Genomic DNA, 23387 nt, shown 5'->3' with positions numbered 1-23387 from the left:
ATTAAGGTGAGTTGTTTCTTCCACCACAGTCACTAAAGATGTCACTTGTAATTTTGATAAGAGTAGTTCCAATGCTGTCTCAGTGGGGAAAACTGGGGGAATGGAAACATGGAATTCTGGGAAAGCTTGCATTTTTTTTTATTGATTTTGGGATGTGGGCTAGTGCCCAGGTGAAAATGGTGGAGAGCTGCCTCCTTGAACTGCTATAGTCCATTTGATGTAGGTACACCCATAGCGCTGTTAGGGAGGGCTTACATGTTTTTAATCCAGTGACAAGTGAGGGAATGGCAACGTTTTTTTAAGTCACAGGTGAGTGGGTTGGAGGAGAACTTGCAGGTGGTGGTGTTCCTATGGATCTGCTGCCCTTGTCCTTCTGGATGGTAGTGGTGTGGTTAGGAAGATGCTGTCTAAGGAACCTTGGTAAATTTCTGCAGTGCATCTAATAGATGATACACACTGCTGCTGAGTGTAGTCAGCGGATGGAGTGTATGTTTGTGGATGTGATCCCAGTTAATCAGGTTGCTTTGGCCAGGGGTGTTGTCAAGCTTCTTTAATATTGATGGAGCTGCACTCATCCGGAATTATGGAGAGTATTCCTTTGCACTTTCTACCTGTACATGGTAGGTAGAGGGCCGGCTTTGAGGATTCAGGAAGTGAGTTAGTTATTGCTGAATTTTTGATAGAGAGGGATTGAACGATGGTAATGCCATTGAATGTCAAGGGGTGATGATTAAAATGGTCATTTCCTGATACTTGTGCTCTGTGTTTTAAATTATGCTTACCAAAGATGAAAAACGAGCAATGGACAAATCTACAGGAATAATTTTTCAGCAATATCTTTCATAATATCCTGAAACTTTTTTTTTGGGAAAACGCATAGGTAAGGTTTCATTTCTGACCTGTGTTAACAAATTTCAGCCATGCAGCAAAATGGTCCTGCAGTTTCACAGTATCCTTGAGTTAAGGAGCAGAGTCTTCTGCCCTACGTTATGGTGGTTTTGGTTGTGAGGGGATCATTGATCAGGCATGTGTGGTGAGTGAAGACCCTGCCACTGCTTTGGCCCTTGAACGTTTGGGCAAAAGAAAGCTTCATTTGGAATTGAGGTGGTTGCCCTTTAAAAACTGGTTTTCTCTGAAAGCTGATTTAGTGTGATATGGTAACTGATCATGTGACCAAGCTGCCTGGGAGCTGACCAGGAGGAAGAATGAGTTAACTACAACTAAATTATAGGTTGAGTAGATCTTTGAGTGCAGTTGTGCGTTCAAGTGGTTTAGAACAAGCTGGTTGCAAAGAACATCCCTTTCAATCAGGATTGAAGTAAAATTCTGAGGAAGGGTCACCAGACCTGAAACGTTAACTCTGATTTCTTTTCTTCTCAGATGCTGCCAGACTTGCTGAGCTTTTCCAGCAACTTCAGTTTTTGTTTCTGATTTAACATTTAAACCATCCGCAGTTCTTTCGGTTTTTATTTTGAAGTAAAATTCTGTGTGCTGACTGAAAAGTTTGTTGAAGATCCTTGTAATTGAAGAACTCTACTGACAGTGAGATCTTAATTATCTGCAGTGGTCAACCTGAGAAGAACGAAAAAGTGTTTTGAGACAAGACTTCAAAGTTAAAGATCGTTAGAACTGGGAAAAGTTCTGAATCAAGGTGACTATATTTAAGACACTGACACCTTAGGTTGAACTAACAGACTACAGCTGTGGGATGGTTCAAGGAGAATGGAAGAGAAAACTTTGCCAGAAGTAAGGAGGCTTCAGAAATCTAATCTTTAATGCAATCTTCAGAGGAGTATTCAGACTGAGTTCTCAAATCTTTGAAAAGCTAATGACTAAAATTGGTGTAAATCAAATGGTGTAGATGGCAATTTGAGTTGAGTAATTCAGTTTTGAGTCCAAGTAACTGTTTTCTTTGCATTTTTAATATTTTTCAAACAACTGACTGTACAAGATGGATTGTAATCATAGGCATTCATGTTCCTTAATTTTTTGTGTTGTGGACTCATTTTGTTTTAAGTGGTGACCTTAATGACTTAATTCCGTCAGTAATTGAGGTGGTAGGACTTGGGTTTAAATCCCACCCTGGCAGATGGTCAAAAAGCTGGCCCAGTGGTGACCATGTAACCACTGTTGACCTTTTGTAAAACCCATCTGGTTCATTAATGTCCTTTTAAGGAAGAGAAATTGCCATTCTATATGGTGTGGCCTATATGTAACTTCAGACCCAGAGCAATGTGATTTACTCTGACTCTGACTCTTGACTGCCTTCTGGGCAATAAATGCTGCCTTAGCCAGTGCTACGCACATCCCATGAACAGTAATTAAAAAAAACTTGGAATTTTAGTTTCTGGAAAGACTATAATGGTTGTGGTCTCTACCGAGATCATAACGCCACGTGACCACCTCTCCCCTGGGAGGATAGCATCGAGCACCTCGAATTGCTGTCTGGGAAAAGGCAAAAACAATGAAAGGAACGTGCTGCCACAGAAACACCCCACCTACCCCTTCCCCTGACCACCACCTGCCCCACGTGTAGCAGCCTCCGGTAACCGCATTGGTCTCTGCAACCGTCTACGGATTCACCCTGACGGTGGAAGAGAGTCATCCTCATCTGTGAGGGACCGCCAATGAATGAATGCACTGAAAAATTAAGAAATAATTGCTAAGCTAGAGAGGGGTACAGCAATTGAGTGAATGAGTCTGTTGGTGTTGTTCAGATGAGGATGACCAAGCCAGTGAAGTCAAGTAAGGTAAAGTTTCCCTGAAAACGATTCAACTTCCTATTTTTTGAAAGCTGCCAGATTGAAGTTCCGTTGTGTCAAATTAAAGCAGGTTATAAGCAATCAGATTGATCTCTTCAATGAATTTTAATGCATTCAATAAATATATATCACTGACAGTTATTGTTTCCACTGTAATGTAGGCAAGTTGCACCTTTCATTTAGAGTTGTAGGTGCAATATGCCACTTTGGTAACATGCACCACCATGTACATGTGTTTGTGGTGCGGAGGAAGGTGGTGGAGGTAGCAGGGAGAGATTGAAATATCTTAAATTATCAGTACAAAGTGTACTACTTTCTGCTGACTGAGCACAAGATGTGATTGTATCACACCTGTGATATGTTTGGATATTACTGAAGATCATCGTGTAATATTTACCAGTGATAAACTAATTTCTGTGAAAAAAATCTCAGCACAGCAGGTAAAATCATAAATGCATATGCAAGAAAATATTCCAGCAATTCATTTTCATTCATTCCTCTTGATGTTTTCTTCCAATGTTTCTCTTGTCTGAAGGATACGGACTCCTCAGATAAAATTCAATGGGTTTTGTCATTCCCCAGTGCTTCATGAATTGATTTTCCTTCGTTTGTAAGTCTATACAGCACATACTAGCAAAGCTGTTTTCAGCTGCAATATATCATAGAATCACTTATTGCTTTCCTGAAGAGATCTGTAACTGCACTTTCCAGTTTGAGTCAATGGATAGCAGTCAATAGTAATGATTTTGGAAGACGACTTAAATCTAATTTTTAAAAAAATCCCCTCCATTTCTTCCCTCACTGACTACTCCTCCAAAAGACATGCTACCGACATTGATCTCAGCTATTTTTTCATATATTGTCTTTGAACCTAAGAGACCTTATCCAATTGCAAGTTTGTATTTACTGTGCACTATCTTGTTAAAATATCTTCCTGTTCCCTATCCAAGCACAAATGAAAGTTGCAGTCATCAGGATGATTCAGATAGAACAAGGAACACCATTTGAAAATAAGCCATATCTTCTCTGTTTCGGAATGAGTGCATTTTGACAGCTTTCAAGTGTTTATCAGTAAGGATTTTAAATGTATTGAAATGTACCTTGCAACAATCACATATTCCTGTTTACCTTTGCAATGCTTTTGGCTGATATAGGGGTGATTCAGTCATGATGGCTATTGTTAATCTTGGGCTACACCTTAGGTCGTTTTTAATGATTTTCATGTTTCTGCTTCAGGAACTAAAATGACTTTATTTTTTATTTACTAAAGAGGTCAGCTGTGTCAGTCACTGAGTAAAAGGATTCTTTTATTTTTTTTTAAATGTTGTGATACTTGATCCATAAATGGAATTACTTTAGGGGCACAGATTTAGTGACTAAATAGGTCTAGGGACATTTTTATTGAATGGTATTTTGGAATTTTGAAACTTTCACTGGTGCTTTGAGGCAATGCTGTAAATGATAGTTCCTTTTTAAAATTAACCAGGGCATGCTTTCTAGGGAAGAGTAGCTGAAACGCATTGAAGCTTATACTTGATGGTTGGTTTTCCCCAATAAAGGAAGTTGGTTAGGAAGGAAGAGAGCAGACCGGAGTTTGTATTGAATTAAGGAAAACAAGGAAACAGTTGTGGAAAGACGACTGACTGACTGTTAGTTTCCTGTTTTGGCAAATTGGTGACTAACAATGTAACATGGTAGCAGAGGATTAACTTCAATCTCTTCAGGTGGCGAGATAAATAAACAAAACCAAGAATTGCAGATGCTGTAATTCAGAAACAAAACAGAAATTGTTGGAAAAATTCAGCAGGTCTGATAGCATCTGTGGAGAGAAATCGGAGCTAACGTTTTGCATCCAGTGACCCTCCTTCAGGGATCAACGAGCATTTTCTTTCTAACAAAAATATTGTTTCTGGAAACCTATGCTATGAAATGCCTAAGTCATGTTGCATTGTCTCTAAATATGGTTACCCACCAATTTTGTTTTTAGAATTTGAACCACACAGTAAATTGAAGGAAGAGTTGAAATATGGACTTGGATTATTTCTTTAGCTAAGATGATGGACAATATGGCCTTGGCTTTGTTTTTGCCAGGGTAACGTAAGATTAGAAGTAAAGTATTTTCACAACTTGATATAAATAATTTGAATACTGAAGTGGGATGGTTCATTCTATTACAACTTATGGGCAAAATTTTCAAAAAAGGTCATTTGTTAGAATCTTATGAGACATGACTACTCTTTGAGAAATATGAACATGGGCAGCCTGTCCATGGAAATATACATTGTAGATCTTGATAAATTATACAAAAGACTGCAAAGATTTAATCTAGAAGTTCCCAAATCGGTGTTTGTGATTAATTTATTAGATTGTTTAACAATTTCTCATATGAATGGACTTTTAATCTTGATGGCTTTGGGCTTATAGTTTTAAAAAAAAACTCTTAGAAGAAATGACGACTGTTTCCCTAAAGAATGTTTTAGAAAAAAATACACCTTTCCAGTTACTTCCTTGCATGTCCCAAGTTGAAGATTCTGCAGTGATATAGAAATAGAGACCTACTTGATTGCTAGCAATTTTTGAAAGTCGGTAATCTAATCGCAGGCACCTATATAAAGAGGGAATTGCTGAAAGATGTTCTAAGGTGTGTCAAACTACTTTTAGATTTTTGAATCGAAACTGAAGCTCAGATTGCGTGGAGAATAATTAATCTGTTTCAGTGCAAGTCCAGGTGGTATTACTGGAGGAATTGTATAAATAGCAAGTATAATAAATAAAAAGGCTGACCAGATAATAGGGGATTTTTCATGAAAAATATATTTTGGAGTGGTCATTGGATGCCAACAAAATTTCTAACATAACAAGATGACCTCTTCAAACAGAAGTGTTTCTCCAGTCAGTGGGAATCAAGGGAAACCATTCCTCTGGTCAGAGTCATACTGGTTAAAAGGATGTTGGTTGTAGTTCTTGGATGTCAGTCATCTCAGCTCCAGGATGTCTCTGCAGGAGTTCCTCAGAGTATTGCCCTAGACCCAACCATCATCTGCTGCACTATCAATGATTCTCCCTCTATTAACAAATTTAGGAACATATGTGAATACTTAGTGGTTATGAACTGCTGCAGGAAGTTCATTGAATAGTGGTTTATGTGACAGAAATCATGCATTAGTAGATGAAAAGTTACACAAGATACAGATAGCTCAGCCACGTTACCAACTGCACACAGCTCTTGCGTGGGCAGTTTACGCTGAAAGTTCTTTGACAATGGCTTGGGAGTTTTAGCTGTACCAATTGGTATACAGCCATAATCCAAAATTGCTTCCATACTATATGATGCTCCTCTGGCCTGTGAGGAAGCAAATTATTAGCTCCAACAGAGGACATTGCACAAGACCATCTAGGGGAGACTTCAGTTTTGGTGACCTGGTTTATTGGTATAGACAATTTTGAGATCTGGGAAAATTTATAGGGCATGAAGGTAAAATTACACCAGAGAGCAGTCAGTCTGTAAAAGCATATTCCTCGTAAGTAATAGGATGTAGTATGAATTTTTAAATGCTGATGTGAGAGAAGGTAACGGTGAGGCATGTTGTACACCAAATACTCGCTTATTATCTAAATTAGAGCCAGAGTGGGAGAATGTAATGGTTCAAGAGGTAGATGTTGATGCAATTACTGATCATGATGAATGATCACATCTGGGAGTCTGCCTAAATTATGTCCACAGGTTACAGATGACGTGGTGCTGGACATGTCAAAACACACAAAGGTTGATAAATCCCCAGGATCTGACCAAGTGTATCGTATAACTTTCTGGGAAGCTAGGTAAGTGATTGCTGGGCACCTTGCTTGAGATATTTGTATTATCAATAGTCACAGGTGAGGTTCCGGAGACTGAAGGTTGGCTGGCATGGTGCCGCTATTTAAGAGAGCTGGTAAGGAAAAGCCAGAGACTGGTGAGCCTGAAGTCAGTGGTGGGCAATTTATTGGATGGGGTTCTGAAGGACAGGATTTGCATGTATTTGCAAAGGCAAATTAGGGACAGTCCACATAGCTTTGTGTGTGGGAAATTGTCTCGCTAACTTGATTGAGTTCTTTTGAAGAAGTGACAAAGAAGGTTGATGAAGGCAGCAAGGTTGACCTTGTCTATATGGCCTTCAGTAAGGTGTTCATCAAGGTTCCACATGATAGAGTGGTTAGCAAGATTAGGTCACATGGAAAACCAGGATAACTAGCCATTTAGATACAAAATTGGCTCAAAGGTAGGAGACGGTGGGTGGTGGTGGAAGGTTGCTTTTCGGACTGGAGGCCTGTAACCAGCAGAGTGCTGCAAGGATTGGTGCTGGGTCCACTACTTGTTGTCATTTATATAAATGATTTAGATACGAACATAGAAACATAGCAAGTTTGTAGATGACACCAAAATTGGTGGTGTATTGGACGGCAATGGAGGTTACCTCAGTATAATGGGACCGTGATCAGATGGGCAAATGGGCCAAGGAGTAGCAGATGGAGTTTAATTTAGATAGGTGAGGTGCTGTATTTTAGTAAGGCAAGTCAGGGCAGGACTTATACACTTTAAGGTTCTGAGGAGTGTTGCTGAACAAAGAGACCTTTTGACTGCAGGTTCATAGTTCTTTTGAAGGTGGAGTTACAGCGTGGTGAAGAAGGCATTTGCTACACTTGCCTTTATTGGTCAGTGCATTGAGTATAGGAGTTGGGAGGTCATGTTGTGGTGGCACAGGACAATAGTTAGGCCACTTTTGGAATACTGTGTTCAATTCTAGTCTCCCTGCTATAGAAAGGATGTTGTGAAACCTGAAAGGGTTCAGAAAAGATTTATAAGATTGTTGCCAGGGTTGGAGGGTTTGAGCAATAGGGGGAGGCTGAGTAGGCTGGGACTATTTTCCCTGGAGTGTCAGGGGCTGAGGAGGTGACCTTTTATAGAGGTTAATAAAATCATGAGGGACATGGATGGGGTGAATAGCCAAGGTCTTTTCCCAAGGGTTGTGGAGACCAAAACTAGAGGACATTGATTTAAGGTGTGAGGGAAAAGATTTAAAAGGGACCTGAGGGGCAACTTTTTCATGCAGAAGGTGGTGCGTGAATGGAAGAGTTGCCAGAGTGGGGTGGTGGAGGCTGGTACAATTACAACATTTAAAAGGTACCTGGATGAGTATATGAATGGAAAAGGTTTAGAGGGATATGGACCAAATGCTGGCAAATGGGAAGAGATTAATTCCGGACATCTGGTCAGCATGCACGAGTTGAACCCCAAAGGGTCTGTTTCCATGCTGTACAACTCTGATTGTGACTGTATGACTCTATGGTGTACTGGTCAGAAAGATCGGGAAACTGAAGAAAAACCTTGATAATGGGCTGAGCAGGGAAGCCCTCTAGCATTGGTTAAATATCCAAGAGGAAGGACAACATGTGTGGATGAAGGATTAGCAGCAGGGAGCACAAGAACAGAGAACAGGACAACATGGTTCAAATTTCAGAAATGTTTTAGATGTGTCTCAGAGGAGGATGAGATCGCATACAGTGGGAATGACCTTCAGTCTTAGGAGACACATCATAGCCTGACAAGGTGACAGGAACAAGAAATGTTTAGCACTTCATATGCAAAAGGACAGACAGAAGTCCCCATGATGGGATGCATTTGTACCTGCCAGTATAGTAGAAGGTAAAGCAGTAAGAGAGACTTAATGGCAAACGCTAGAGAATTGGGAAGAATTTTGGTGATATTCAAAGGTTGCAAATTGAGGTCAACTTGGTGAATCACATGGATGGACGGACGTATAGATAAAATGTTTTCCCATGTGGAATCTAGAAGATCAAGGCTAAGTTGGTAGTTAGAGGTTTTGAGAAATATTTGGCTGATGAGATCAGAATAGGCTCAGTTACAGTGGGATAGGCCTTTTTAACGTATTTTAAGTCATTTTAGCTGCCCATTTGTGAAGAACCAAGCCTATAGATATAGAAATAGCTTTCTACAGGGTAATCTCATACAAACAGAAGTGTTTCTGCAGTCAGTGGGAATCAAGGGAAACCATTCCACTGGTTAGAGTCATACTGGTAAAAGGACGTTGGCTGTAGTTCTTGGATGTCAGTCATCTCAGCTCCAGGACATCTCTGCAGAAGTTCCTCCGAGTATTGCCCTAGACCCAACTATCATCTGCTACATTACCATGAAGTCAGAAGTGCAGATTTTTGCTGACGATTGCATAATGTTACCAAAGTTGCGCATTTCCAAATGTAGCAAGATCATCTGTTCCACAATCTTGACTTGTTTTGAGATTATGAAGTAGTTTAATGATTTTGGAAGACCAATAATCTGCTACTCAGTTTTTCTGCCAGGACTGCTGACTAGGAGTAGTAATAATAAATCTGTTACTGAGAATGAAGGAGACCCTGAACTCTAAAAGATTAACCCAAATGGGATTTTGGCTGGAGCGAGGTAATTGTTTTGACCCCTTGAAATCATTCCCTCATGCAAGATCCTGGCTTGTGACCTACCAGAATGCTCATTCAGGAAAACACCCAAGACATTGAGACGCTTCGTTGGCAATGTACGGGGTTGTATTTGAGGCCTCAGAGGGGCAAGGACAAACCTATCAGCCCATCTACCCAGCCTTTCAGATGTGTCCAACATGCAGCGGTGCCTCTAGAGCTGTTGGAAATTGGTGTCCCTTTTTAAAATTTGTTGTTTTTTTTGGTATATCCTGTATTGCATAAAATCTCATTTAACCGCTGTATGCAGCAATTACTTTCTTTTCCTAAGTGTAAATAATTTCTAATAAACAAGACAAAAGGAAAATGACAATAAAGATCACCAAGGTTCTGATGCTTCATAAGCTGATGTCAAAGAACTATATGGCACCATGTGCACTCCATTATCTACGTAGTGTTTGGGAAGTTAAAAGTTTTGTCCCCAAATAAGAATGAAAGCTAATATTCAGATGAATGTAGTTAATTGGAGAACAACTATCCTGACATCATGAGTAGCTGACTCATGTCCACCAGCTAGAAGGAGTCAAATGAGTGATTGACACAGCATAAATCACTAGTCCCTAGAAATTGGTTATATCAACAAGTACTTCAGGTCATAGAGCAGTCTCATCAGGCTGCCCTTGTAGGTGGCGGTCTTTATCGGACAGCTGGCATCTTCAGATGGAAGATGGGCCAGAAGAGATTGAGGGGAAAATCCAAGGAAAGGTTGCTGCCTTCACAACTCTACTAAGACTGGCAGACTTTGTGCAGATTGCCTGTTTGTTCTCTGATACTTGAATAGTTCTCAAGCGTCATGGATTGTATACTTCAGCTAATTAGCTAATGTAAGATATCTGAACTGCTGGTTCTCAATAAACTTCGTTAACTATTTGAAAATCCCTTATTAATGGTGGACTGCCTTTGTGGGTTACGACCACCTCTACCCAATAAAGTCAAACAGACCAGCCATTGGACTTACCTCAATTAATTGAACCTGATGCATACAAGTCATTTTCAGTCAACAGGACTGTCTAATAAGATGGATGTATTCACACAGTTTTCCCTTGTAGAACTGGGGAAATTTTATTTTCATTTTGTTCTTTGAATTTCTGTTTCCTTCTGTGGAAGGTGGGTATACTGACTGTATGAGGTTATTTAAGTAACATTCTGCAAGTAGCCATTCTTAATGCAAACACTTTTGCTCCTCTGAGGTGTACTTGTACTGGTTCCGAGATGGCAATGAATTGTAACTCTCTCTGGTGTTTACTTTTCTGACATTGTCAAATGGTAAGGGTGAAATGGTAAATTTATGATGATAATACTGGAGCTAAAAGCCTCAATGACTCAATTCCTACCATTGCTATGAATGTATAATCCATCTAACATGGCATGGAGAATACTAGTTAAAGCCTCTAGGTTAAGGATGGATGATTGTTAAAGGACTTCATTTGTTTTCTGTGATGTTGACTGATGTGTGCCGCACAGTGTCGACATTGGAACTTGGTGTTCACCAATTGAGAACATGGTATCATGATATTTGTAACCTAAGACACCAGGCAGTATAACTGTGTGTCTCCTCAATCAATCATACTGAAGGTTTGTGAAATAACCAGCGCAAGACTTGCATGAGAGTGTGTAAATTTATTGTCAAATCAGCTTCAGAAGCAGAAACAAGGAGGAGGCAAGGCTGGATTAAGAGAGTGTGAACAAGGAAATAAAAGAAAAAGGAATTTAGAAAATGGATGTTTTAAATTGGACAATTTGAAAAATCTCCCGCAGTTGGTAACTGAAGTAATTAGACTGGTAATAAAACTTTTAATAGTTAATTTTCAGTGCCTGGGAGTTTGATTTATTATAATTAACAGTGACCACATTGTTAATTACAATGTGTTTGCACTTAGAATGACCAGACCTACCTTCATGTGGTGAGTTTAGTTTGTACCCACTGTGCAAATATAGCAAATTAACAATAAATGAATGTTCGTGGCAAGGCAGACAGTGAAATGCTATTTTCACAATTTGAACAATGCAACTCAAGCAGTAACTTCTAGATTAGAAGGAATTTACCATCTACCTTCTCGAATGAAATTGCTGTTCCATTCATGCATAAATAATTGATCTTACTGTTACTTTGACAGCAGAATGTAACTTGAAAGAAAATGGGGATACTTAATGAGATACTTTTAGAGAACATAGAAAAAGTCTTTTTTAATTTGTTTCTTTTGTGGATTTGCACCTTATTCAGAACACTTCAACATTCTGCCATTTAGATGATTTGAATTGTTGTGTATTGCTGTTTCTGACAGATGTAAAAACTAGCTAAAGTAGCCATTGTTTAAAGTTGGCCTGAATTCACATCCAGTAAAATTTGTGTTGTGCAATGGTGGGATGGATTGGGGGCACAGTGATTAATACTGCTGCCTCTCAGCACCAGAGATCTAGGTTTGATTCCAGCCCTGGGTGACTCTCTAGGTGGAGTTTGCACGTTCTCACCGTGTCTGTATATTTCTGTTGGGTGCTCTGGTTTCCTCCTACAGTCTGAAGATATACAGGGTTTGGTGAATTAGACATGGTACATGTGCGTTTACGGGAGTGGGATGTTTCTCAATATCTGAGAAATAATATCTTTTTCAGTGAGATATCCTCCTACCGTTTCTTGTTCATTTTTTGATATGAGTTAATTGCCAGTCAATAGTTCTATGATTGTTGGAATATAATTTTGTGACTAAGAAAAGTGACATCAGACCTTTGTTACATGCTCTGGTATTTAGGGAAAAAAAAGTTACTGAAATTATACAGGACATGTTAGAATATTAATAGAACCAGGGAGGTCTACAGTGCAGAAAAATGCCCTTCAGCCGATTTTGAGTCTGGACTGATCCTAACTATTCCAATCCTATTCACCAGCACTCAGTGCTCCTCTAAATACTTGTTAAACATTATTTTTCTGCCACTACCCACCCTTCCAGACATTGATTCCCAAATTCCCATCATCCACTGGTGAAAACAGTTTTCCTCACATTCCTTTAAACCTCATGCCTCCTAAGCTTAAGTTTATGCCTCCAGTCATTGCTCCTTCAAGGGGGAAAAAGTTTCTTCCTGTCGATACCACTCATACTTTTATATAGTTCAATCATGTCTCCCCTCAGTCTCCTCTGCTCCAAGGAAAACATCTCCAGTCTGTTTGATCTCTTCTCACAAGTAAAACTTTCCTTTCTAGGCAACATCCTGGTAAATCTCCTCTGCAGCATCTCCAATGTAATTGCATCCCTTCTATAATGTGGATTCCAGAACTGCACACCATAGTCTAGCTGTAGCCTAACCAACATTAGCATTACCTCCCTGCTCTGACAATATGCCTTGGCTAATAAAAGCAAATATCCCAATGCCTTCTAAACAACTTTATCTACCTGTCCTGTTAACTTAAGGGGTTGATGGATATGCACACACAGATCTCTCTGATCAATACAGTATGGAGCTGGAGGAACACAGCAGGCCAGGCACCATCAGAGGAGCAGGAAAGTTGACATTTTGGGTCAGGACCCTTCTTCAGAAATGGGGAGGGGGAAGGGAGCTGGGAAATAGAGAGAGAGGAGGGATGGTGATGGGAAAAGTAGGTGGGATGGTGATAGGTGAGTGCAGGTAGGGAGTGGTGAGGATTGGTCATGGGGTGGATAGGTGGGAGAGAAGATAGATTGTGTCAGGCCAAGGAGGCAGGGATGAGAGGGAGGGTCGGACATGGGATGAGGCAGAGGGTGGGGAGGTTTTAAAACTGTGAATGCCATGTTTAGGCCATCGGGCTATAGGCTTCTGAGGCGAAATATGAGGTGTTACTCCTCCAGTTTGCAGGTGGTGTCATTGTGACGCTGGAGGAGGTCCAGGATGGACATGTCACCGACGGAGTGGGAGGGAGAGTTAAAATGGTTGGTGACTGGAAGGTGTTGTCGTTTGTCACGTACAGAGTGCAGATGCTGTACAAAATGGTCTATGCTTGTTCTTGTCAGTCTCGTCATTGTGGACTTCAGCAAGGCTTGTGTCAAGTGCGTTGTACCCTCTATTTTCTCCTCAAATGCGCCCCGCTGCTCTGGTCCTAGTTCACTCTCTCGCTAAATCATTTCTGATCTTCTTAAAATTAGCCTTTGTCCAATTTAGAGCTTTGACTTCAGGCTTATCCTTGTCCTTTTCCACAACAATTGTGAATCTAATGGAGTTATGATTGCTGTCTGCAAAATGATCCTGCACTGATACTTCAATCACTTACCTGAATTCATTACTTAAAGATAAGTCCACAACTGTCTTATGCCTTGGAGGGCCTTCTATGTACAGGCTAAAATAACTTTTGTTTTGTCTGAGGTTGTATTTGAATAAATCTTTTGGAATTAACGTTATTTATACTGTAATCACTTCCGTTTCTAAAATCAATTGGGTATTCACCAATCCTTCCAGTTAGCTTAGGTTAACATTCTAAACCAAAGTAAACTTAGGTGCTAATTCTTTTCTTCACTAACCAAATGTTTTCTCATTCTATGTGTATAGTTAGACTTGTGAATTTCAGGGTAGTGAATGAGGTGCCAATCAAGCAAATTGTTTTGTCCTGGGTATAGTGACCACCTTGTGTTGTTGGAGCCACTATAATCCAGGCAAGTGGAGAGTATTCTGATTTGATTTTGATTTATGTGCTGAAATACTGTGAAAAGCTTTGTTTACGAGCAATACAAGCAGATCACAGCAAGCAAAGGATGTACAGATCAAAAAGACATAGACGCATACAGGTTACATGGCAGGTTACATAATTTGAGGCTAGATTCCATTGAATAGTCTGATAATGGCCAGAAAGAAGCTGTTCCTGAACATGCTTGTGCATGTGTTCAGGTTTCTATATTTTCTGCCTGGCAGAAGAGGTTGTTGGAGATTATTACTGGAGTGTGAGGGGTCTTTGATGTTGGCCGCCTTTCTGCGGCAGCAGGCCATGTAAAGAGTCCATGGATGGAAGGTTAGCTTCCGTGACGGTCTGGGTTGTGCACACCTTCTGTAGTTTCTTATGTTCCAGGGCAGAGCAGTTGTCATACCAGGCCGTTATGTGCCTGGACAGTGTGCTTTCAGTGGTATATCTGTAGAAGTTGGTGAAGGGCGTTATGGACATGCCAAATTTCCTGAGCCACCTGAGGAAGAAGAGGCGTTGTTGTGCCGCCTTGACTGTTGCATTTGTGTGGGAAGTCCAGGACAGGTTGTTGGTTATCGTCACTCTGAGAAACTTGATGCTCTCCACCCTCTCAACCGCAGTTCTGTTGATGTAGATGGGGGCAAGTTCTCTTCTTTCTGAACTCGATCAGTTCTTTGGTTTTGCCAACATTGAGAGACAGGATGTTTTCATTGCACCACATCAAAAAGCCCTCTATCTCCCTTCTGTATTTTGACTCGTTCTTAGAAATCTGTCCCACGACAGTGGTGTCATCAGTGACCTTGTAGATGGCAGTTGTTTGGAATTTGGCAACACCGTCTCATAGGTGTGCAGGGAGTAGAGTAGGGGGCTGAGGATGCATCCTTGCCGGGGGGGGGGGGGTGGTGCTCCGGTGTTGTGGAGCAGGTGCAATTACCTATCCTCACTGCGGCCTATACTTCAGAAAGCTGAGGATCCAGTTGTAGAGGGCGGAACCGAGACCAAAGTCATACAGTTTTGAGATCAATCTGGAGGGGATAATGGTGTTGAAGGCGGAACTGTAGTCAACGAGCAGAAGTCTGACATAGGTGTCTTTGTCCAGATATTCCAGGCATGAGTGCAGGGCTAGGGATATGGCATCCTCTGTGGACCTGTTATAGGGTTCGGCAAGCTGTTGGGGATCGAGGCAGGTTGGGGGACTGGAGCTGATGTGGGCCGTGACCAGCCCCTCAAAGCACTTTGCGATTATTGAAGTTTGAGCTATTGAGCGGTAATCACTACACTCCTGACTTGCACCAGGATGGCGGACAGACTTTAAGGAGATACAAGTCAAGATACCGGCTGCAAAATTCCCAATCTCTGGCTTGCTCTTACTGGCACAATATTTACATGGTTGGTCAAGTTTAGTTTGTGGATGACCCTTAAGATTTTTGATAATGTTGTACAATGACAGTAATGCTGCTGAACATGCCTGACGTTGGTTTCAAGTGACATTTGAATCACAAATCAGCCTAAGCTTGAATGTTGTCCAGTTCTTAGTGCATGTAGACACAGGCTGCTTCATTGTTTGAGTTGCAAATGGAAGTGAACGCTCCCCATTTCTGTCCTTAAGATAGAGAAAATGTCATCATTGAAGCAGAAGGTCGCCGGATCGAGGATCCTGCCTTGAGGATTTCTGGGACCAAGTTATTGGTCTCCAACATCTTCAACCATTTACCTTTCTACTTGGGTATGACTGCTACTTTTTGGAGAGTCCTCTCCATTGCGCCTCCTGACTCCCATTCACTTCAGTTTTATTCCGGTTGCTTATTGCCACAATCGTTCCTTGATGTCAAAGGTGTCTCATTATGGAATTCAGCTCTTTCCATATTTGAACCTGGGCTTTGATTAGGCCAGAGGTTGAGTGGCGACTATAGAACCCACACTGAGTGTTGATGACAACTTATTGCTGAGCCTAAGTTCTGCTGGATAGCATTGTTGACGACAACTTTCATCACTGAGGGTAGACTGAGCTATTGAATTTGTCCATGTTTTTCATGGATAGGCTGTGTGCAATTTTTAATATTGCCAGCAAGATGCCGTTGTTGCAGCTGTACTGGAATATCTCAGCTAACAATTTTAGCTAGTTCTGCAGCACAAGTCTTCAGTACTACAACTGGGATGTTCTCTAGGTTTTGTAGCCTTTGCAGTATTCAGTGTCTTCCGGCTAAAGATGGTTGAAAAATGTTACAAGAGAAGGCCACTGTTTTATAAAATTTAAGTAACTTTTTCACAGACACGGAATTTTTTTTTCTCTGTTTGATCCAAGTATTTTCTGGGGACAAGGTTAATAAGAATGTCATTTAAGAGACAGTAACACATTCACAAGGTTATATATACTGAGAAGAAAAAGTCAAATTTTGAGTACTTGCCTATGTTGGAGCCCTGTGAATGCACATACCTGAAAGCTATTACATATTTCATGAAATCCATTCCCTTTTTCATATAATTTTTAGTATGATAATTGACGTCTTTTGCTACTCTGCTGAATTTGACTAATACTTCTCTTTTTGTGTCTTTGGTAGCAGAAGAAAGCGACTGCTGTGAGCCTTGTAGATGTAGATCAATAGGAAAATGTTCCAAAAAATATGGAAATGAGAATAGTGCTAGGGTGTCTTGTTGAGTGTTGCCTATTTTTGTGTGTGTGAAAAACATGATCTACATTGCGGTTATTTATACAAGATAAATATAAATCAGTTCTCAATGTGCTGTCAAGATACTTCGACAGATGTTTGCTCTTTTGTCAAGATGAAGTTAACTTTTCCTTCGTCCAATAAACTCAAGCAGATTAGGGCAAAGACTAATTGTGCCAAGATGCCTCTGCAGTTGATCATTAACTGAGGATTTAAAGATGTTACCTGTTAGACTTAATGTCTGATTTTTTTCATAAACTTCTACATATTAATTTTACAGTGCAAAAGTAACTGAAATTTTAAAATAATTAATTGCTCTTTATTGTAAAGTGCTCTGGCAATCACCTTTTGGTGGTAAGTGTCATCAGTTTGACTGGGTTAATTCTTGTTTGCGTTCTGCAACTCAGTTTTAGCACTTCATTATTGATCAGTGTATTATTTGACAATTTCTCAATATTTGGGATAGGTTTGTTATTTAGTCAGTTGTACAGCACAGAAACAGACCCTCCGTCCAACTCATCCGTGCCGACCAGATATCCTAAATTAATCTCATCCTATTTGCCAGCATTTGGCACATATCCCTCTAAAAGCTTCCTATTCATGTACCCATCCAAATGTCTCGTAAATGTTGTAATTGTACCAGCCTCCTCCAACTCCTGGCTGCTCATTCCACACATGTACCACTGTCCTAGTAAAGAAGTTACCCCTTAGGTCCCTTTTAATCTTTCCCCTCTCACCTTAAACCTTTGCCCTGTAGTTTCGGAGTTCCTACCCTGGGAAAAAGACGTTGGATATTCACCTATTTCTATGCCTCATGATTTTATAACCTCTATTAGGTAACCCCTTAGCTTCTGATGCTCCAGGGAAAATAGCCCCAGCCTATTTGACCTCTCCCCATGCCTCAAACTCTCCAACCCTGGCAACATCCTTTATAAGTCTTTTCTGCACCTTTTCAAGTTTAACAACATCTTTCCTATATCGGGGAGACCAGAATTGAACACAGTATTCTAAAAGTAGCCTAACCAATGTCCTGTACCGCCACAACCTGACATCCTAGCTCCTATACTCAATACACTGACCAATAAAGGCAAGTGTACCGAACACCCACCTTCACCACCCTGTCTGTCTGTGACTCCACATTTAAGGAACTCTGAGCCTGTACTCCAAGGTCTCTTTGTTTGGCAACACTCCCCTGGATCCTACCATTAAGTGGATAAGTCCTGCTCTGACTTGCCTTACCAAAATGCGACTTCTCACATTTATCTAAATTAAACTCCATCTGCCACTCCCCGGCCTGTCAACCGATCTGATCAAGGTCCTGCTGTGGTCAGTGATAACCACCTTCGTCGTCTGCTACACCACCAATTTTGGTGTCATCTGCAATAATATAATTATATTGGTTTGGTTACGTGCATTTCTTTCATGAAATGTATGATGCAGTGTAAAAGATGATGCATAAATGGATGTCTTAGATTGTTAAAGATTCTATAAATATTTTGGGTCACTTTTTAAAATATCAGGATATTTTGCTGGTAGGATTGGATTTATGCCTAAGATTTCTAAAAATTTTTGTTTTAGATCAAGAGTTCCAATTTTTGCAACCAAAAATGTTTTTACAATTAACCATATGCTTAAAGGCTGTGCATTGTGGGGATTGAGACCGGGCAAAAGACAAAGAAACATTGCATAAAAGACTGGTAAGCTGGGGTCCTTTAGCAAAAGCAAAATGGATGCTGGAATCTGATTTTTAAAAAAAAAAAAACAAAATGCTAGACAAAACTCAGGTTTGACAGCATCCATGCAGAGATAGAAATGAAACATGACATTTCTACATAATTCTAGCTTTTATGTAATATGTTTCTACATTAGGTATCTACTTTCTAACTATTCTTGTGTTTTTCCAGCAGCGATCAGGATCAAGAATCCTGGCTGGTTATATTACGTACCTCTTGCTCGCTCTCATGCTCTCAAGTGTTGTCTCTCCCATGCGCTCCCTCCTCTCCCTATCCAGTTCCTCTCCTTTTTTTTTCTTCCTTCTTTCTCTCTTTCTTTTTCTTTTTCTCAGTACTTTCTTTCTGTCTTTGCCTTCCTCCCGGTCTTCTCACCTGACCCCTTAATGGTCTGTCTTCCACTTTCTATGAGAAATTACATCTGCGCATCTTCAGTGACTGAAATAATAACAAACAGATTGAGCTTGCTCCATTAACAATGACGTAATAAGGAACCTAAAAGTTCTAACTTATGTGGGAAATGATTCAGAGGTTGTACTGTTAACAGACTACAGCATAGTTTATTTCACAGTTGAGCTTCAACTCTAAAAATACAGTAAATCTTTTGAGAGGTGAAGATCTTTCTCAGCTGTACATGTGAACTTCCTTTCTCCAGCTTAAAGAAATAGTAATAAAATACTATTGAAATTTACATTTTGAAGGGAACTCTAAAGAATTTGACTTCTACAACAGCTGAAAACTTAGGAAAGTCCTCGTTTGAAAATAATTAATAGAATTTGCATTACATAGCTTCAAAAACACTATCCCCTTTTTCTGTGTAATTTAGAATGTTTTAAAGATAATCCTTTTTTTATTATCCAAGACTTTTACTTTTATATTCCTCTGCCCTTGTCTGTTATGTGGAAAAGGTGGAATAAATTGTACTTTGTTGAGAGATTTCAAATGTACTGTAGATCCAGGGATCAAAAATTCCACTTATTGAGATTTTTAACCCACTTACTAAAAGGTCAACTGAATTAGTTACAACTTGTTAAAGAAAGAATCATACCTCCCCAAAATGTAGTGGCATTCTTTAAGATTCTTAAAATGTTAACGTCCATAAGATATTGCTTTGGAACCATTCTTAGGGATACTTAGGAAATGTTTCAATTTCCCTAGTAGCTTATCTACCTTCATGTCTGATATCATATTTTCTTAAATTTGTTTGTCAAGAGACATCTTCCAAGAATATGTTGAATCATAAAATTTAAAATCTTTTTCTGTTTTGATGTTATGGGGACCTCAATGAGTATGTGGTCCGCCTCTTCCTTGGTGCATTGTTGCATAGAATTGCATTCCAAACCTTTGCTTTGATAAATATGCTGTTTTGGGAATCAAAATGGATTCATAACAAATACAATTCTCCCTGATGATATATAGAATTTCCTCCCTTTAACATTTACTGGGATGTTTGGTTCTGTTGTTTCCTGTGAAATGCAGCTACTTGGGCTGTATTTATGGTAAACGTAAGACTAATGAATTTATGTATTGCTTTTCATGACTACCAGGCATCTCAAACCACTTTTTAAGTATTGAAAGTCACTGTTGTCATATCAGAAATATGGTAACAGATTTGTACACTCCCATAAACACCAATGTGACAATGCCCAGATAATCTGTTTTCGTGATGTTTATTTAGATACTATCTTCATTCAGAACGCCTGAAAAACTCTCTGCTTTTCTTCAAATATCTCTTGCGTCTACAAACATATTAGACCTCTCACTCCTGACATTGCAATGGACCAGGAAAAATGCCTGCTGCAGTGTGGTCATCCACCTTTACTCATGCTTCCCTCAAAAGTAGAAAAGCAAAATCAAAGTATATGTTCCCATGCAAAAGTGAAATGCTGTGATCATTTGTGCATGCCCAATTGCACTTTATGATCTTATGTTGACATAGCCTTAAGTTTTCGATTGGTTGTAAGATCTGGAAAAGAAAAGTAGCAATTACAATCAGCTTGTAAATTCCTTTTGTAAGAAGGTTCCTGGTTTCAATGAAAAGAAGGTTGACTAATTCTCAAATTGCATACTAATTGTATAGGACCAGACTATTTAACAGTCACAGAAGCACCAATTTGCAAACAAATACAATGCTGTGGCTAAAAGAGCAGGTCCCAAAATTTTGCAATGACTAACATGCCACCTGAGTCACCACTTGCAAGATTGAAGTCAGGACTCTGATAGCACACTCTCTACTTGATTGGATGAGTGCAGTTCCAACAACATTCAACAAGATTATCACCATAACAGGGCAAAGCTTGATCAGCTATCCACCCCACCACCTTCAACTTCAACTCTCTCGCATTGCAGCAACTCATCAAGAATTCAGTGGCACCTTCTGAACCCTCACCCTCTACCACCTAGAAGGACGAGGATGGCAGTTAGATAGGGCCGCCACCACCACCACCTACAGATTCTCCTTAAAGTCACACACCATCCTGACAGGAATTTGAAATTCCCTTTCTTTTAAAAGAGCATTGTGGGTGTACCTACCCTCCCATGGACAAACTATTCAAGAAGGCAGCTCACCATTACTTTCTCAAGGTTAATTAAGAATGGACAGCAAATGTTGACTGAGCCAATGATGTCTACATCTGTGAATAGACAAAGAGAAATGTATTTCATTAGATGGAGAGTGCTTTGAAATGTTCTGAGATTGTGAATGAAAATAGCTGCTTAAGTACAAGTCCTCTTTTCAAAAGAACGTGGAAATATAATTTTTGATTCTTAAACATTTGTGACCACTTCATTGGGTTTGCCCTCTTGTATGCATTCTATATTTGAAGGCTCATCCCTTATTGCAGTAGATTGTCATGTATGTGTGTCATTGACGAATGTGTTTGTTTTATTTGATAGAACTTGGAGTAGACGCTGATAAGCCTTGCGGGTGAAGATATGTTCCGTAACAGCCTAAAGATGCTCCTCAGCGGTGGGAAGTCTAACCGCAAGAATCGATCAAGTGGTAGGTGGTTTGTTTCTTGTGTCACTGTACATAGGAGTCAAAATGCTGAATTGACAGTTTTTACATTCACGTGCCTTTAACTAGATGCTACTTTGATCAGTGTGCTCTTTATAGTGTAGTGTACATTGGATGCTCAGTTGTTGAACATTTTCAAGGCTGGGTTTGAATAACTATTGGACTTCTAAGAAAAATCAAGGGATATGGGTATTATGCTGGAAGGTGGAGTTGACATTGAATAACGGAACAGGCTGGATGGTGTGTGTGAGTATGTACATCTGTATGGTGACATTGGGCATAGAAAGCTATTATCAAATTAAGTTCACTGTACATGGGCAAGGATGCAATTGATTGAATAAATGTTTATCTGCAGCCCCTTTCAAGCAGTCAGTGTCTGAAATTTGCTGCTCTTCAGTTAGTGTCTTATACTAGAGGTTGTGTGTACGTAAACATTAACCAAACATTGTATTAATCCATCACATTGATTCAAACTTCTCTGATGAAATTACAATGACTTTAGTGGGTAAAATTATTCAGCCATTTGTAGTGAGGAAGAGAGAACCTATGAGTAACCCAAGTATTAATGTCGTCTATGGAGTGAACCTGGGACTGTATTGTTAGTTCAGCTGTTCGTTGCATTAATTGCTCAGTCACTAGACATTGATAATGAGCTTTGTTTTTGTAAAATCTAGTGAGGAGATGATGGGGGATGGAAGAAACAACCATGAGACAAGCAAGATTTCTCCAAAGCAACAAATTGGGTCACACCGCTATTAGCTTTGTGAAAACTTCTCAAGGTGCAAAAAACTGAATTTACACATGATTTACCAATTAAGCTTGTCTCTGCATCAATTTTGGGCTGTTACTTAAACCTCAGTTAAAAACGTAATTAATATTATGATCTTGCAATTCCACTCATTTTCTCTGCCCAAGAAAGGGAGCTATTAAAATTGTGAAGTCACATTTTTGCAGTTAAAAATGATTATTAGAAATTTTTAAAATTAAAAATGTTAACTATTTTCTTTTACTTTGTCTCTTCTGTTCTTTCAATACATTTTCCCTTATTTTTGTTTCTCTTTCTGTACCTGATTCAACATTAATCATGCCATTTCCTACTCTGTTGTACTTCTCATTATTTATCAATCTTTAAATCGCATGGCTGACGGTTTCATCATTTACCAGGTCCTAATTACCTCTCTGTTCTCATTGTGCTGCTTTCAACATGCAATTCCAGCCATTTGCAGTGCCGAAATTTTCAAGCTGAAAAATAAGGGAAACTAAATTACTATAAATTCTGAGCCATTATTTCACTATATAAGAATTTGTTAGGGGCTGAGAAAGGTCACTTCAATAAATACTAAAATGTTTGAAATATTGTTTTCAATATCAGAGAAAAGACTGATAGTATTGTATGGGATTTATATACAATAGTGACTGAAATTACAGCGATTTTAGTGCTTTGGAATTTTTACTCTGATTTGTCCCTTATTGCTAGAATGACAACTTATTGAAATATGATGTCATGGAATACGATAATTGTATGTAGGCAAGTTACTCATCTGTGGCTCTGCAGCTAAAGTCCACATAGCTTCAAGTACATCTGGAATTGTTTGGTAATGATCTGGAATCCAGTTACATTGAGATTTAATGTAGAAGTCCAGAGATTACAAGTTTGCTGAAATAAACCAAGTATTAATGTCATCTATGGCGTGAACCTGGGACTTTATTGTTAATTCAGCTGTTCGTTGCACTAATTTGCTCAGTCATTAGACATTGATAATGAGCTTTGTTTTTGTAAAATCTAGTAAGGAGGAGATAGGGGATGGAAGAAACAAACATGAGACAAGCAAGATTTCTCCAAAGCAATACCAACAATTCAGATTTCAATTCGGTTTGAACAGTTTTTAAAATTGAAGTGAACTCGAGTTCAGAATTATGCAGAAGCAGAAACTATCCCAGACAGGGTTTGGAAACAAAGTATGAATCTTTGAAGCCTAACAACATTATAGATTTGTTTAAGTACACAATTAATAGTCTCCGACTTTAAAACCAAAGCTGCACCATTTACTGGATTAA

At 39.5% G+C, this 23387-nt stretch overlaps 1 protein-coding gene across 7 annotated transcripts in view; it reads left to right on the top strand.

The window, feature by feature from the left end:
• Positions 1 to 23387, top strand: part of tanc2a (tetratricopeptide repeat, ankyrin repeat and coiled-coil containing 2a) — a 754278-nt gene that overhangs the window by 186232 nt on the left and 544659 nt on the right. For 6 of the 7 annotated variants that reach the window (XM_048614640.1, XM_048614638.1, XM_048614637.1 and 3 more), the window contains exon 3: positions 21209 to 21314. In XM_048614640.1, the coding sequence (XP_048470597.1) occupies positions 21248 to 21314 (67 nt within the window). In that variant the 5' untranslated portion in view covers positions 21209 to 21247. Of the gene's footprint in view, positions 1 to 1564; positions 1652 to 21208; positions 21315 to 23387 lie in introns of those variants that run through there. The other variant, XM_048614636.1, reaches the window with a different exon arrangement.

The sequence above is a fragment of the Rhincodon typus genome, chromosome 30 (assembly GCF_021869965.1).
Source record: "Rhincodon typus isolate 14 chromosome 30, sRhiTyp1.1, whole genome shotgun sequence".
Classification (NCBI taxonomy): domain Eukaryota; kingdom Metazoa; phylum Chordata; class Chondrichthyes; order Orectolobiformes; family Rhincodontidae; genus Rhincodon; species Rhincodon typus.
This window is presented reverse-complemented; position numbering and strand designations above follow the sequence as displayed.